Here is a 16777-nt window from a genome sequence, read left to right on the forward strand (position 1 = left end):
TGCAGGCTGCAATGTGCTCTCAATTACTCTCCTGTCTCATATCCTTTTGTTTGCTACAGTTTTCAGCTCTCATGCCAGCATCATCAAACTGCAGCACCAATCGTATGCAATAGGCCTTTATTAGCTGGGAGAAAACAAGAGGATGTTTGTGTAGAATATTGTAATTTTCTAAAGCAAACATTTTTCTCCATGTTTTTGCTCTGACAACTGTAAGCGTCCGGACTTGTCTGCTGTTGGCACTAGACTAGAATGAACCCTCTCTGTTGTGACTGTATGAACTGTATATATTCCAGTCTGCGCTCGTGAATTGTGCCATCCTCCTGGGAAAGCAGCGTAACCAAGGCACCTCTGATGGTCTATCTCAGGGAAACTGGGAGAGGTCTCCCAACGTAGTTTTATGATATACCCTAGCTGTCCACTTTCGATACTGCAGTCTCTCATCCTCTTCTTCCTCTTGTTGAAACCAGCAGAGCAGACAATATAAGAAGGGTGTAAAAAAATTAAGATGAAACAAGATACACACGCACACTAAGGGGGAGAAAATGCAGCTTCTGTCTCTTGATGCTCTCACTTGCAGTCTCACTGCTGGAGAAACACAGGTACAGCACATGGGTCTTCTCAACCACTCCAAGATCTGGCAAACTTGTAGCAGCCTCAGGCTGCGTAGGCATTGTTTTTACTTGCCTTTCCAGTCACAGGGTCAGTGTGTTGCAAAATATGCAGTTTTGGCTGGCTAAGCCAGACTCTTATTAAACAGGAGGCAAAAAAGAGAGCGATTGGAAAGAGAAGAAATAAAACGGAGAAGGAAAATGACACATGAAAGAGCGGGCGACAGCAGGATCCCAAGTCTCTCATGCCAGGTCGTGTTTGGGATTTAGCTGGAGCCATTGGAGGTGGCGATGAGCCCGGTGTCGCTGTCTGTGGCCCAGTCGGGCAAGACACTTTTCAAGATCAGGATGATGAAGGTCCAGGAGTGTCACGGTGGATCCTGGGGCCCCAGGAGTTATTGGGGGCGGCAGCCATGATGCTAAAACTTGCTTCGTTTGGTTCACCCGTTTCTGGGCAGCCTCTAGGATTTTTTAAGGCCCTGAAAAAGGAATGGTGGGCGGAATAGCCCATCTCCTCATTATTTTGTCCACCACTTAGGCCTAATTTCCATACACAACAAATTTTGGTCCATTGATTTCTGGTCCCACACTCCTTCTGTGTACCAGGGTGATCTTCATGCAGTCCTTGAGTTATGTCAGCAAACCTTTTTGTTTGGACTAACGGAGTTTCCTTTTTGTACTTTTCCCCAGCACCAATTGTTATCGGTGATTGGAACGGTGATTTTATAAACTTGTAGCCATTTTCCCACAGCTGGACTCACAATTGGGGTAGGCCTGTCAGGCCCCAATTATTACAACAGTGCTGTTCTCAGCTCTGACTTGCTTTCAGTCTTGAAAGGTCCCATCACTTCTGTGTGCCTCCGTTTCCTCCTCTATAAAATGGGGATAATGCCTCACTGGTAGAGGTTGAGATGCCGGTGATGAGATCTATGGTCCTTATATAAAATGCAATAGAAGGGCATGGTGGTATCTTCTCTGCTAGGATCTAAGATTTTTTTTTTAGCTCCCTCTTCTCAGTAAGGTGGCTGCTCAGCTGTAGTTGGGAGAAGGTAGTGTTTTCGAATGCAGTTCACATTTTATTAACCATGGAATTAGCCCCATGGCGTGTTGACTGGGAAATGGGAGGAAGGATGGGGCTCAGCAAATACCACCATGTGTCCCATTATCAATTTCCTGGGACTGCAGGGAACCTCAGCCTTTGGTGGATCATAGAATCATAGGACTGGAAGGGACCTCAAAAGGTCATCTAGTCCAATCCCCTGCACTCAAGGCAGGACTATGTAATAACTAGACCATCCCTGACAGGTGTTTGTCTAACCTGTTCTTAAAAAACTCCAATGATGGAGATTCCACAACCTTCCTAGGTAATTTGTTCCAGTGCTTAGCTACCCTGGCAGTTAGGAAGTTTTTCCTAATGTCCAACCTAAACCTCCCTTGCTGCAATTTAAGCCCATTGCTTCTTGTCCTGTCCTCAGAGGTTAACAAGAACAGGTTTTTGCCCTCCTCTTTGTAACAACCTTTTATGTACTTGAAAATTGTTATCATGTCCCCTCTCAGTCTTCTCTGCTCCAGACTAAACAAACCCAGTTTTTTCAATATTTCCTCATAGGTCATGTTTTCTAGACCTTTAATCATTTTTGTTGCTGTCCTCTGGACTTTTTCCAATTTGTCCACATCTTTCCTGAAATCTGGCACCCAGAACTGTGCACAGTACTCCAGTTGAGACCTTATCAGTGCAGAGAAGAATGAAAGAATTACTTCTCATGTCTTGCTTACAACGCTCCTGCTAATACATCCCAGAACGATGTCTGCTTTTTTTGCAAGTGTTACACTGTTGACTCATATTTAGCTTGTGATCCATTATAACCCCCAGATCCCTTTCCGCAGTACTCCTTCCTAGGCAAAAAGAACAGGAGTACTTGTGGCACCTTAGAGACTAACCAATTTATTTGAGCATAAGCTTTCGTGGGCTACAGCCCACTTCATCGGATGCAGAGACTGGAATCTTCCTAGGCAGTCATTTCCCATTTTGTGTGTGTGCAAATGATTGTTCCTTCCTTAGTGAGTACTTTGTGATTCATAGAATCATAGAAGATTAGGGTTGGAAGAGACCTCAGGAGGTCATCTAGTCCAACCCCCTGCTCAAAGCAGGACCAACCCCAACTAAATCATCCCAGCCAGAGCTTTGTCAAGCTGGGCCTTAAAAACCTCTTTGTCCTTGTTGATTTCATCTTATTTACTTCAGAACATTTCTACAGTATGTCCAGATGGTTTTGAATTTTAATCCTATCCTCCAAAGCACTTTCAACCCCTCCCAGCTTGGTATCATCTGCAAACTTTATAAGTGTCCTCTCTGTGCCATTATCCAAATCACTGATGAAGATATTGACCAGAACCGGACCCAGGACCGATCCCTGCGGGACCCCATTCAATATGCCCTCCCAGCTGGACTGTGAACCATTGATAATTGCTCTTTGGGAATGATTTTCCAACCAGTTGTGCACCCACCTTTTAGTAGCTCCATCTAGACTGTATTTCCCTAGTTTGTTTATGAGGTCATGCGAGACAGTATCAAAAGCCTTAATAAAGTCAAGATCCCTGCTTCGCTAGCTCTGCCTCTGAGCTGAGTCTTGCTGTGATGAGATCCCAGCTCCCTTTTTAAAGCACTGGTCTTATTACAGATTATTTACCGAAGGTGTCATGTACAAGCAAAACCACCACGGAGTCATTTAGCAAAACAGAGCACGCGTGCGTACACGTACCATATTGCAAACCTCCTTAAAGAGAAATTAATGGGAATGACCATGACATCAGACGTTGACCGTGGATATTAGCACTAACAGAACCTGTCTACCCTGCAAAACTAACCGTGTTAAAGCATGGTGGGAAGACCCGCTGTGTTATAACCATTTGGTATAGCCTGGGTCGATGGATCAAAATTTGTTTAAAGCCAGGGCGAATGCACTTTTTTTTTTTTTAACCTGGTTATAAAATAGGTTCGTCCCGCCATACAGGCAGGAGCAAACCATAATAGAACACACCACCTATTCTGTGGCAACTGGCGGTCTTTTGAATTATTATTGTGGTAGCCTCCAATCAGGATCAGAGCCCCATTGTGTTACATGCTGTACAAACTCATAGTAAGAGAAGAGTGCCTGTTCCAAATACCTTAGAGTACGTCTGCACAACAAAGCCAAATCCACAGCTGGCCTGGGCCGGCTGACTCAGGCCTCAGGGGCTGTTTCATTGCTGCAGGTTCCTAGAGCCTGGGCTCCTGCCCGAGCCCAGAAGTCTACATTGCAATGAAACAGCCCTACAGGCCAAGCCCCTCGAGCCCAAGTTGGCTAGAATGGCCAGCCACGGGTATCTAGTTGCTGTGTAGACATACCCTTAGTCTCATTTAATACCGTAGATAAACTCTTCCCAACCAGGTTAAACAGCTGTGCTTCAGCAATGTCTGTTTCATAGCATCAATGATCCTGTCAGGGATAGTTCTTTCCAAGCTCTCTTATGCAGGAATGTAGCATTTGCTAAACTGGATTAAACCATCTCAGTCTAGTATCACATCTCCAGCAGTGGCCAATACTTAATACACCTCTACCCCGATATAACGCGACCTGATATAATACGAATTCGGATATAACGCGGTAAAGCAGTGCTCCAGGTGGGCGGGGCTGCGCACTCCAGCGGATCAAAGCAAGTTTGATATAACGCAGTTTCACCTATAACGCGGTAAGATTTTTTGGCTCCCGAGGACAGCGTTATATCAGGGTAGAGGTGTAGAATCATAGAAACGTAGGGCTGGAAGTGACTTCAACAGGTCATCTAATCCATTCCCTTGTGCTGAGGCAGGACCAAGTAACCTAGACCATTCCTGGCAGGTTTTTGTCTAATCTGTCCTTAAAAACCTCCAGTTGGGCAATTCCATGACCTCCCTAGGTAACCTGTTCTAACTAACCTTACAGTTAGAATGTTTGTTTTTCCTAATATCTAAGCTAAATCTCCCTCAATGCTTCAGAGGAAAGCAAAAATCCCCCATAACTCATCAAGTCAATTGTGCAATGCTGTACATATGTGAAAAATTCCCTCCTGACTTCTCTAGTGATCAGCTGATGCCGTGGAGCAATTTGATTATTTCATGGATAATTAACTACAAATGTTATTGGCCATAAAATTATTTGGTCCTTTTTAAAATCCAAGTGCAGCTTCCATTTGCAGTGAATCGGAATTAAGATCTTGAGGTGAAGGGTGCAGCGTTTGTTTGCTGTTTTTATAAACTGTGTATTTCTTTCTTCCAGTGGGTGTATAATATCCTGGAGAAGACGGCTGAAGCTGATCGAATAATCCACGAAAACCCTGATTCTTCCAATGGTTTCGTTCTCATTCCAGATTTTAAATGGAATCAGAAACAGGTTAGCTTCTCATTTGATCCTCTAGCTCTTTAAAGGGACAAGGCCTGTTTCAAAGTAACACACAAGAAGCCTCCTTAGCTGTATTTTTAACCACACTTGAGATTATTAAAACTGCAGGTTTTAAAAATTAAATGTACCGTTATGATTAATGGTGGTGTTAGTTAATTAGGTATCATTAATGTAACACTTCACTCTGCTTGACAATGAGAACAGACTTGTCAGTTTCACTTTTGTTTAGTGACTTACTAGTCAACTTCACTTTCTGGTTCTTGTGCACCTACGCAGACATTGCCGGGCCATGTTTAAAGCCAAAGTTATTTGTTTATCCTGACAAATTTCTATTGACTTTTAGATTTTGTAAAACCTCATTTTTGTAAACCTAAATATTAGACATAAATCAACCTGACCGTGTCCCTTTTAATTGATGCAATTAACTTTCCTTCTTTCTAGAGTGTTAACTATTTGCACTTGCATCAAGGTTACTATCATAGCTTGTATCACACAGTCACCTCATAAGCAACTACTTAACCCCTTATGGAATGAATACTCCTCCTTCTGCACATCTTGAAGTTCACAGACCTCAGTCCAGCCTATAATCCTAAATGTATTGGTTCTTATACCAAATATGTTTAATGCGGTACTTTTGTGATCTAGAAACTGCAAGGCCTGGGACCAAATAAATGGAGTTTAAAACCCTAAAGCTCAAAATAACAAGACTCCAAGGTTGCAGTCCTGGCTCCATTGAAATCATTGGCAAAACTCCCATTCATTTCAGTGGAACCAGGATTTTGCCTTGGGTTTCTGATCCTCAGAACATTTATCTAGGCTAAGCTGGGAAAGGCTTTCTATTGTTCCACTTTATAAAACATATGGGCCAGGACTGAAAATAACTCTTGAGCACTCTGAGTTAATGCTGCAAAATAACGTTATACTCTTATATTCAAGTGTGGTCCAGCAAATAGTGCACCAGACTGGGAGTCAGGAGATCCTATTTCTGGCTTCTTCCCTGACTTGCTGTGCAACATTGGGCAAAACACTTAATCTCTGTGTCTTGGTCTTCCCCATCTGTAAAATGGGAATAGTGATACTTATCCATCTTTGACAAGTGCTTTGAGATCTCAGGATGAAAAGTGCTACTTAAATTAACCATCCCCCCTGCCCCTGGTGAAAATATTTTCATGTAGGAATTCCGAAAAGCGTGAATTCTAGTTCTCTAGAACTGAAACATGTGACTCCAGCCAGGATTAGAAGTGCTGATACCAGCTCCTCTAGAGCAGTGGTTCTCAACCAGGGGTCCAGGGCCCCATAGAGGGCCTCCAAGCAGGGCCGGCATTAGACTTGCTGGGGCCCAGGGCAGAAAGCCGAAGCCCCACCGTGTGGGGCTGAAGCCCAGAGCCCTGGGCCCCGCCACCCGGGGCTGAAGCCTGAGCAATGTAGCTTTGTGGGGGGGCCCTGTTGCATGGGGCCCCGGGCAGTTGCCCCACTTGCTACCCCCTAACGCCAACTCTGGCTTTTATATGCAGAAAACCAGTTATTGAGGCAAAGGTAGGCCTTGGAGTTTTTATAGCATGTCGGGGAGGGGGGCTTCAGAAAGAAAAAGGTTGAGAACCTCGGCTCTAGAGAAATTAGTTTGTCAGCATCATTGGAACCAGTTCAGATATTTAGGCCAGGTGATACCTAGATTGTATTGTTTTTCCTTGTTTCCTACTCCTTCATTTAAAAAAAAACAAGCAGAAGGCCAAGCAACGTGAGCCCTTCCATTTCATCCCCAAATACTGGCATGTTAAAATACCGTTCTTTCCCACGGGTCTTCACTGTCTTTAAAACTACGGGATAATCTGTCTGGTTTCTTAAACGCAAATTCTGTCTTCTGGCCTCTGCTCTTTTCGGGTGCTAGAAAGCTTGAGGCTAGTGCAGTATGTCGGACCCTTTCTGCTCAGTGATCTGCACGTGTGGAAATTGTCGGTAACAGAGCAGCTGCTGAGATTTAAAAACCCGTAGAATATATGTAAGAGATGATTCACTGAAACAATAAAAAGATCAAGGAAGCTGTTTAGATTCCATCTCCAGTATCTAGATCCCCCAGGATTCATAGCCACTCCCCCCAGCGGAGAGCCTGTACAGGAAGTGTGATGAACACTTTGTCTTTGGCCCCGTATGAACCAGGGATTGGTCCCTGGCTGTGAATGGCTTTGAACAAGCACTGGGCCATTTGAAGGCAGGTTCATCCCATGTGTATTGGTGCCTTAGGCAAGCCGTTTTTGTCTTGTCCTCCTTCCTTCTGCACTACCTCCCTGGGCCTTCAAAGTAGACTCCTGTAATGTCCGCTCCCTGGGTTTCCCCAGGACCATCTTCCACCTGCTTTCCCCTGACTAGAGCACTTGTGTTCTCACTTGCTTTCTGCCCTGTTGGACAGCCTCCTCCTAATGCACATTTTGGGGATGAGTTCCTAAAGTGCTTGGGTTTCTGGCCCCTCTCTGTTATTTAAAATGGGGATAACAGTTGCCTGCCTTGCGTGGGGTATTGTGAAGTTTAGTTTCATTAACGCCTGCAAGACACCTGGGGATCCTTGGATGGAAGTTGCCCTAGAATTGCAAATTGCCCTCAAATTCTTAGGACCCGGTTGGCATTAGACAAATAATAAATTATTTTATTTTGAGAAAATGCGGCTTCAATAGGGACACCCCCTAAGAAGTGGGAGGAAAAGAATAGAGTCAGAACACTCGTCATAGAGCCTTTGTTACAAACTTCAGTGCACTGCATGCTCTCGTGCAGTCAGCAGGTTGAATACGCAGTTCATAGTCTTGCCCCCAGAAAGAGCAGAATGATGTACTTCAGATTAGCTGACTTGTGGGAAGCTCAGGGATGTGCAGTCAGGAGAGAATATCTAGGAGAAGACAGACACCCGGTGTAAATAAATTACAGTCTGAAAAACACCAAACGAGTTGGAGTCCATGCATCTCGAGTCCTACAAGGAGTATATCGCATTAAACTTGCTATCTGGCATAACAACCATTTCAGCAGTGATTCTTCAAAGCACTCATCTGTTCTGAACTGTCTGATTTCGATTCATCCAATCGGCACACGTGGCAGGCTCCATCCCAGAGCCTTAAGCCACTAAATTAAATTACGTCAGCTCCACATGGCTCCCAGTAGGGCTGTCAAAGCATCTCTCGAGCTAGGACTTAGAAGCCGGCTCAGTAGGGTTCTGTTCCGCTAACGTAGCACTTTAATTGAGGCTGACGCACGGATGGACCTTTTAATTATTTCAGGTTGGTGGGTTGCAGCAGGAATTCTTCTTTGTTTGTTTGTTTACTCTTTGAAATTGTTCTGAATGTCGGTGACCTCAATAAAGTGAACAGAAGCTGCTAACGTTCCTTGCTGTCAAAATGTGAAATCTGCACACTTTTTTTATTTTTATTTTTTCCCCCCCTCCCCACCTAAATAAGGCAATGGAGGTGACGCTCTTGCTGGATATCTAGAACTGTGATTTCAGCATCAGCATCTGCAAGGCTAGAGTCTTCCAAAACCTTGCATTCTCTGTGTGTAAAGAGAAGACTGGAGCTGTTCGTACACCGCACAAACAATATGTACAGTTTGTGCAGTGTACGTATTGCTGGCTATTGCTCTGCTGGGGAGAATTTGACCTGCCCAGTTGTGTGTAATCGTGTCTTTCTCTAGCGGCTGGGGACCCACAGAGTTTATAAGCCTTAGTATAATTACAGATAATGGGCAGGTTCCATGGTTAAGGTGTATGGGCTTTACACAGGTTCAGAGTTCAGCTGACATCTATAAAGCCTAAGCGGTCATAGGGCCAGATTCTTAACGGTGCCGCTGCATTGACTTCAGTGAGACCACACGGGTTGATGTTAGCTGGGAATCTGGACCACAGCATGCTCTGTAAAGGATGGTTACAACCTCCACGTGGCCACTGATTTATTACACGTCTACATGATTCTCTTTGCTCTGACCACTCCCCAACGGCGGCAAGTGGACAGAGCTACAGACCTCCCTGTGTAATTGTAACTTTCAAATTGCAGTTGTGGGTGAAGTTCTGTTCCAGCCCAGTGATGTCAGGGAAATGGGAATTCCCACGTGGACAAGCTGAGTTTTCCAAGTGTTTGAACTAGTGCAGGGAGTGCCTCTAATCATCCATTTCAGCTGCTGAGGTTTGGATTAGAAGGATCTTCTCCAGGCTCACCAGGCCATATATAATGGGAGCAAATTGATACCTAGGAAATACAGTAGCTGTTGTTTTGGCCTGCATGGAGGCATGCGTTTTAGTTAAACATGCTGCTAAAAGCCCGTTTTAGATCTCTCTAACCATTCACTTCTTCTCAAACCCACAGGAGCCCTGAGGCGTTGCCTGAAATGTTGTACATTACATCATCCAGAGGCTTTTTAGCAACAGGCTTATTTATTTCAAACAGCAACATACAGATGTTGTTCTAAGGAGAAGAGAGAGATTTGCTTTGCTTCTGTAGTCCAGGTCCAATAGAGAGCCCAGGGTGATTTTAATAAGCCTCAATAATATGCTGTCTTGTCTAGGAGCTATAAAGTGAACCCACTGAGCTAACTAGGTCAGCCTGAGAATGATAAATAAGTGTCGAGTAATGAAAATCACTTCTGTGCCTTGGAAACGAAAAGATGTAATTGGAAGTGTCATGCTTTGGGTGTCTGCGCAGGCATCTTGAGAGCCATATTCTCAAATAAACTGCTCTTTCAGAATAGCCAGGTGGAATTATTTTAACAGCAAAAAAGCAGAGAGGATCTTAGACATCTAAATTATTTGTTCTATACACACATGTTGAAGGTACCTTAGAGAGTAGCTAACTCAGTTCAAGGAGCACAAGCTGTAGGACCCTACAGAAAGGGAATGTTTACATACATGAAGGATGACACTTTGGAAGCATGGGGCAGCTGATGGCATGTGCTACAAAAGCTGTGTTCTGTAAAGCGTTGTCATCCCATGGCAGAAAACATGCAGAATATAGGTGGGGTTTTAGGTGTGGCTCTATATGGGCCCCCAATTTCAGCTGCGGTCTCTCGATGCTACTGGAATACAAATAATCATTAATAAATAGTATGCATGTATGTTCTGACAAATCAGAACTTTACAACTGATTTCATGGCCAGTACAGCCCTTGAAACTCAGTAAGAATCTTGAGAGAACATCTGTGTATGTGCGTTACCCTGTATGTAATACCTAGCCAAAAAGATTTTTGTTTCTTTCCATTTATAATGACTTATGTCCATAAAGGTGATCAAATGTTTGTTTCACCAAGTACCTTGGGCAATGCTGGAAGCCTGGCTGATCATCTTGTAGATGAGATGTAGCCTCACTATACTGGTATTGTGAATTGACTCATTAATTCTTGAGAGATGAGTTATTTAAAGAATCAGAGTGATTGGAAACTGGCCCAGTTTGTAATATTCAAGCAGAAACACATGAGACGTTTCCTTTTTGAAATCTAAAGTTACGCTTTTGCCCTTTTGAATTCTTAGAAAAATCTCCTTCATATCATTTATTCACAGGGACACGTTGCTCTCTTTCAGATCTGTCTTTCATAGTTAATAAATTTGTTTATTCTACCTGAAGCAGTGCATTTGGTTTGAAGCATATCCAAGTATATAGGGGGAAGATATCTAGTAGCCTATTTCACAAATACTATTCAGCCAAATCTAGGTGGCAGTGTGATAGATGACAACAGTCCATATCGATATGGGGCAAGACTCCTCTCATACCTGCACTAGTGTAGTTATACTTTCTGTGAAGCTCTAAGACCTAGAATCTCCTGCTTCTTTTTATGTTATATTTTGGTGGTAACAATGTCCTGTCTCTGCAGCTAGATGACCTGTACTTGATAGCCATCTGCCACCGTCGGGGGATAAAGTCACTGCGAGACCTCACTGCTGAGCACCTGCCTTTGCTGAGGAACATCTTGCAAGAAGGGAAGGTGGGTGTTATGTCACTTATCTATCCAGCTTCTTATGACCCCCACCACCTTAGCATATAAGCACCCATCAGGGTCTCTGTTTTACTCGTGGAAGATCAGTTTCGTAACTGCCTCGGTTTCCCATCAGCAGGGAATAGCAACCAATTTCACCCTGCTGATGCTGGCTTCCCGCTAGTGAGGTTTTAGGGGGTCGACCTGGGCTGTCATGACAGCTGTTTGCTCAGGGAGCAGACTAGAAAGTGTCTGGATATGCCGCAAGTGGAGTACACAATTTGTCCGCATGGGGTTTTGTCCGGAGTGTTTCATACCCACCAGCTTACACACCCCGGGCCTGCATTTACAGTTTCGTACTCTAGCCGCACCCATTCTGCTGGGGACAGTAAGTTGCTATGATTAATTTTCTGCTGTCAGATGTCACTGACAAAATGAAAAGTGACTCTTTCTGTTAGACCAGATGTTGGAAACGGGGTCCCCACAGCAGCTGCTACCCAAATGGAAACACAAAGTGGAGGAAATGGCTTAGAAGTGTAAGGATCCAGTTTGAAAGAGCTCTGCCTTTATTGCATACCTGGCATGTTCCTTCCCACCCCAGAGGTGGCTGCAATTCCAGTGATACTGAGTGCCGTTTGTGAAGCTCTTGGGGATGAAAATTGTTAGGTAAATACTAATTTATGCCTAAATGTGGCTGCCCTGCCGGGCACCACCCTTAAGGCCTGTTGTGTCGCTGTATATGACGCGCCTGGTGGTGCTTCTGTGCTAGAGGGAGAAACTAGCAAAGGAAAAAGATAAAATCTAAGGGCTGCTCTACACTGGGGGGGGGGGGGGGGGTCGATCTAAGATACGCAACTTCAGCTACGCTATTTACGTAGCTGAAGTTGAAGTATCTTAGTTCGACTTACCTGGCCGTCCTCACGGCGGCAAGTCGACCGCCGCGGCTCCCTCGTCGACTCTGCTTACTCCTCCTGCCGAGGTGGAGTACGGGCGTCGATTCGGGGATTGATTTTTATCCTGTGTAAACGAGACGCGATAAATCGATCCCCAATAGGTCGATTACTACCCGCCGATCTGGCGGTTAGTGTAGACGTGGCCTAAGTGTGATGCAAGATTTATTCACTAGAGGCGAGAGGCATTACAGCGGACCTGCTTGAACTACTTCAGGCAGTAATAAGAGCTCTGTGCGTAAGAAAGCAACATGTCTCTTTCGGGCCATGGGAAGCATTTTCTGGTTTTCTCCCTTCACTCTCCCTGCTCCCATTGGACATAAGCAGGGAGTCGCGATTGTCTTGCCAGCCTGCTTTCTCTCCTGAGGTCAGAACACAGAGCTCCAAAGGCTAATGTGCTCTTCCGTAGCTTTGCCAGTGTCCTCCTCGTGGGACAAACTCAATCTGCAGCTCCCAGTTCTGTGAACATGACCCAAGAAGCGCAAAAGGTTCCTCCAGTTTCAGAATTGCAGCCAGGACAAGGATTCTCCATGGCAGACTAGTGCATTTCTTATGCTGGGATGTTGAGTTTTGATGACAGCAGCTCATCCTAAGCTGGACTGGGCTCAAGCTCTTGGTAGAGTCTGTCTCAAGGCCTAGAGCAGCAGCGTCCATCTTTACTGAATTCAGCCTCCCACCTGATTATTGTCTCTTGGCTTTCAAGTCACTGCATTAGCTGACTCTGTGGAACAGCCATGGAGAGACGGTGGATGTAACCCTGGCTGTGACGTTACCCATTCTTTGGAGCAGAATCTGACGCTTCTTCTAAAAGAAAACACCCTTTTCCTCTTGGCACTTGGGCTTGGAGCGCTAAAGTCTGAACACACAGTCTGACTTGGAATTGGGATTTTTTAGCCAGAGCCAAGTCAATCCTTTACTGAGACTGTTTTTAGCATGTGCTGTATGAGGCTCCTCTTCCATTCCTTTCCAACGCTGTAACTATAACTGCCCTGGCTTGAGCCACTAGCACTTAGAAGGGAGCTCTGGGCCCATCGGAGAAAGCGCACGGCTGCTCTGCAGGGTGCTGAACTCAGGATAGCTGCAAGATAGGAAACTCCTGGCTCTAGAGAGGAAGATAGGGTGGTAGTGGTTAGAGCCGGGGACTGGGAGTCAGGACAATGCGGTTCTATTTCTTTTTGCCACTTGTGTGATCATGGGCTGTCCCTCTCTGTGCCTCAGTTTCCCCATCTGCAACAGGGGGATAATACCTACTTTGCCAGGGTCTGACAAATGTGCTAGGTAATATGTGAAGTGCTTAGTAGAATTGGGAAACATGCCTTCGAGTCTATTTAGCTTACCAAAGGAAAAGTTAAGGAGTGACATGATCACAGTCTGTAAGTACCTACATGGGGGACAGAAATTTGATGATGGGCTCTTCAATCTATCAGACAAAGGTCTAACAAGATCCAGTGGAAGTTGAAGCCAGACAAATTCAGACTAGAATTAAAACACAGAGTCTTAAGTGAGGGTAACTAACCATTGGAACTACTCACCAAGGGTTGTGGTAGATTCTTCTATCACGGGGTGGTTTTTTTAATCAAGTTTGTGTCATACAGGAGATTGGACTAGATGATCCCACGGGTCCCTTCTGGGCTTGGAATCTCTGAATACAAAGTGCTGTATCTCGGTCTGTTTTTACAGCTCTTTCCTGAATGTTTTCACTGCATGGTATGTCTGAACCGAAAGTAGTTCTCCACCCATTTAAATTCTTCTGCAGGCATGTACCTGATGGCCAGTGAGCTCGGCTGGTAACAGGCTTTTGGGCAGGGCTTGGCTTGTAGAGGTGCTAAGCATTATTACCGTGACCCCTGCAGAAACTGCCCATTGGAGTTGGGGGGCAGTTGCTCTCCTGAGTCGAGCAGGAGGTTTGTCCCCTGCATTAATAAATTGCTTCTAAACTCATGCCCATTTTTCTGCTCCTGGTGATCTTTCTAGGCCCATGATACAGCATGTTCAGTAACAGGGACTTGAGTTTTTTCCCCTTCATTGCACTGGGAATTCAGGAAGTAATTGCACTGGGGAAAGCAGAGATTAATTAAAAGATTGGGTGAGGCATCTTAGTGTTCCCAACCAGCACACGAGCGCAGCATGCTGGAAGGTCCCTGACAAGTTCACTGTCGCTGTTTATAGCTTTAATTACACCGACTGGTAACAGGATCCTGTAACTCACCCAGCAAACTGGAGCGATGAGGCTGGTATGAGGAACAATAACAGCTGAGAGAATGCACTCTTAAGGGGAAACATGCTGGGTGTGTTATCCAGCCCCCACAACCAACAGGCCTCATTATGGAGGTAGTTAATGGGAAGGAGGCAGCCTTCTGCTCCGCAAACCCCCATTTCATCAAATGGGCTTGTACGGGGCCAGCTCTGGGTCTGTCTCGCTGGTGACCCGGTGGGGACAGACTCAAGGGACTTCAGTAGAGTGGCTTTATATTGGCAGAGTTGAGATCAGAATCTGGCCTACAGTTACCCCTCTCCCTGTGCTGGGTAGGTGCTGAGCCGGCGCACTTTGCTTTCCTACCCATGAGGCTGTGTCCCGCGCATACGGGCCTGGTGATTTGGGATCACTGCTGGAGCAGGCATCTGCCTTGGAGAATAACATGTATGAGGGGACATGTGCCACTAGGCTCAACTATGTGTGTGGGGTGGTGGCCAAAACTACTCCCACCTCTGCTCCCACAGTGACCTTCGGATTAGCTGGGGAAACTGTGACCTACCCTCCCTTTCCCCCTGCTCCTCTATATGTGGTACTGGGATGCTTTCCCCCACCGCGGACACCATCTCCACCCTTTCCACCTCCCCCACCGCTTGCTCGCCTTCTGCCTCCCAGCTTGTGCTTTAAACGTTAGATAACAGCTCAGATGCTCAGACATCGTTACAACCTTGGCATCTGCTCTCATAAATCCTTTCTGGTAAAGCACATGCAGTAAGCTCTCATCTCGGTCTGTTTTTACAGCTCTTTCCTGAATGTTTTCACTGCATGGTATGTCTGAACCGAAAGTACTTCTCCACCCATTCTTCTGCAGACATGTACCTGTTGGCCAGTGAGCTCGGCTGGTAACAGGCTTTTGGGCAGGGTTTGGCTAAGCAATGCTTTGGGAGTCTGTTCCCCCCCTTTCCCTCCTCTCTAATAAAGCTTTAGTGTGCAGCTGGCCTCTGTCTCCACTGGGTTAGAATTCTCACAGAGACTCTGAGCGGTGGGTTTACAGCTGGACAGACTGTCGGCCAAGTATCTAGTATTGCATGACCCTGTCCGTCAATTTCCTTCTGCAGGAATCTGAGAAGGGGAAAATATGTAAAAATGTTGGAGAACAAGTTCCTTAGTGTGTAACCAAAACCTCGTCTTCTGTCACTCTCGGACAAGACCTAGAACTGAGGGCTTGATCCCTCGTGGTCATTACAGGTCCCATGGCACTTTTTGTAAAGCAGGAGTATTAATCCTGTTGTCCTGGCTAAATTCCAGTCGAGTAATTGCATTCTGCTACCTAAATCTTATCCCCATCCCCTTGCCGTTTCAGCTGGTATTCTGCACTTTCTGTTCTAAACAATCCACAGCATCGCTATGAACTCAGCTTTTATATTCCACCTCATAGGTTGCTGTATTTCAGCAATTCCTTTGTACAATTTGGAAAGTTTCTCCTGAATGTTTTGAGATCTTTGGATGAGAGAAGTAGTATTGATGTCCCTTGATGTTAATTCACCGTCACAAGAGACTGGGCTAGGTCATCGGATGTACCAGTGTGCTTCTATCCAATCCCCTGCCCTTGGATATGATGGTAAAACTTTTCAGTGTATTATTTGGGAGATTAAATTCTCTACCCTTTCTTCCCCAGGAAGCCATATTAAAGCGCTTTGGAGTGGCTGGCTCCCAGCTGCGGATTTACCTGCATTACCAGCCATCCTACTTTCACCTGCATGTGCATTTCACCGCTCTGAGCTACGATGCACCAGGCTGCTCAGTGGAGAGAGCTCACCTCCTGTCGGACGTTATTGAAAATCTGGAGCTCAACCCCCAGTACTACCAGAAGCGTACGCTGACCTTTGCCCTCCGGGCAGATGAAGCCTTGCTGAAGAAATTCCAGGAAGCAGGCAAAGCTTGAGATCTCAGGGACTGGAAGTGGGCTGGTTTTCTACCTTTTTATGTATGGATTATTTTTATTGTCTTTGACTTTTTTTTAACTCAATTTTGTAAGAATTGGGATTGCGTTCCCCTCACCGTAGTAACCGTTTACTGCATTTCTATCAATAAAATTTTGTTTGAGCAGAGACTGTTCATCCAAGTGTCCCATGGAATCACATCCTCTGTGCTCTGTGGAAAGGTGCACCTAACTTCTATGACAAACTAGAAGCTGGTGGGCTGACTCACAGGGCAGTGGATCAAATAAAGCTCCCAACGCAGCAGAATTTCAGTCCCTTTCTTCGGAGATGGTTTATTTCTGTAAACCAGATCCTGTTTTCCTGGCCCCTTTCCAGGTCCTTTCCCCTGACCTGCAGGGCTCTCTCCAACAGAGGTTCTTTGTTGATCTTTAATCTAAGGACCATGTAACCTGTAGGCTATCACCTGATCCCTGGTCTCAGACCTATCACTTAGGACATAAGCACCAGCTTCCTCCTTGCCCTGGGGTGCCCAACCCCCGCTCCGCCCCATGCCCCGCCCCCACTCCACTCCTTCCCCCAAGCCTCCACCCAGTTCTGCCCCCTCTCCCAAACTTGCTCCATCCCTGCTCCTCCCCCTCCTCCCAGAACCTCCTGCATGCCGTGGAGCAGCTGATCACGGTGGGCGGAAGGCGCTGGGAGGCGGGGGAGGAGTTGATTGACGG

The 16777-nt window shown here is 45.7% G+C and overlaps 1 protein-coding gene across 1 annotated transcript in view; it reads left to right on the top strand.

The window, feature by feature from the left end:
• The window catches only part of DCPS (decapping enzyme, scavenger), a 55371-nt gene extending 39146 nt beyond the window's left edge, over window positions 1-16225 (top strand). The window contains exons 4-6 of the mRNA XM_065569038.1: window positions 4907-5020; window positions 10867-10977; window positions 15791-16225. Of these exons, the coding sequence (XP_065425110.1) occupies window positions 4907-5020; window positions 10867-10977; window positions 15791-16057 (492 nt within the window). The 3' untranslated portion in view covers window positions 16058-16225. The remainder of the gene's footprint in view (window positions 1-4906; window positions 5021-10866; window positions 10978-15790) is intronic.
• The last annotated feature ends 552 nt before the right edge of the window (window positions 16226-16777 follow it).

Source organism: Chrysemys picta, chromosome 16 (genome assembly GCF_011386835.1).
Source record: "Chrysemys picta bellii isolate R12L10 chromosome 16, ASM1138683v2, whole genome shotgun sequence".
In the NCBI taxonomy this organism is placed as follows: Eukaryota; Metazoa; Chordata; order Testudines; family Emydidae; genus Chrysemys; species Chrysemys picta.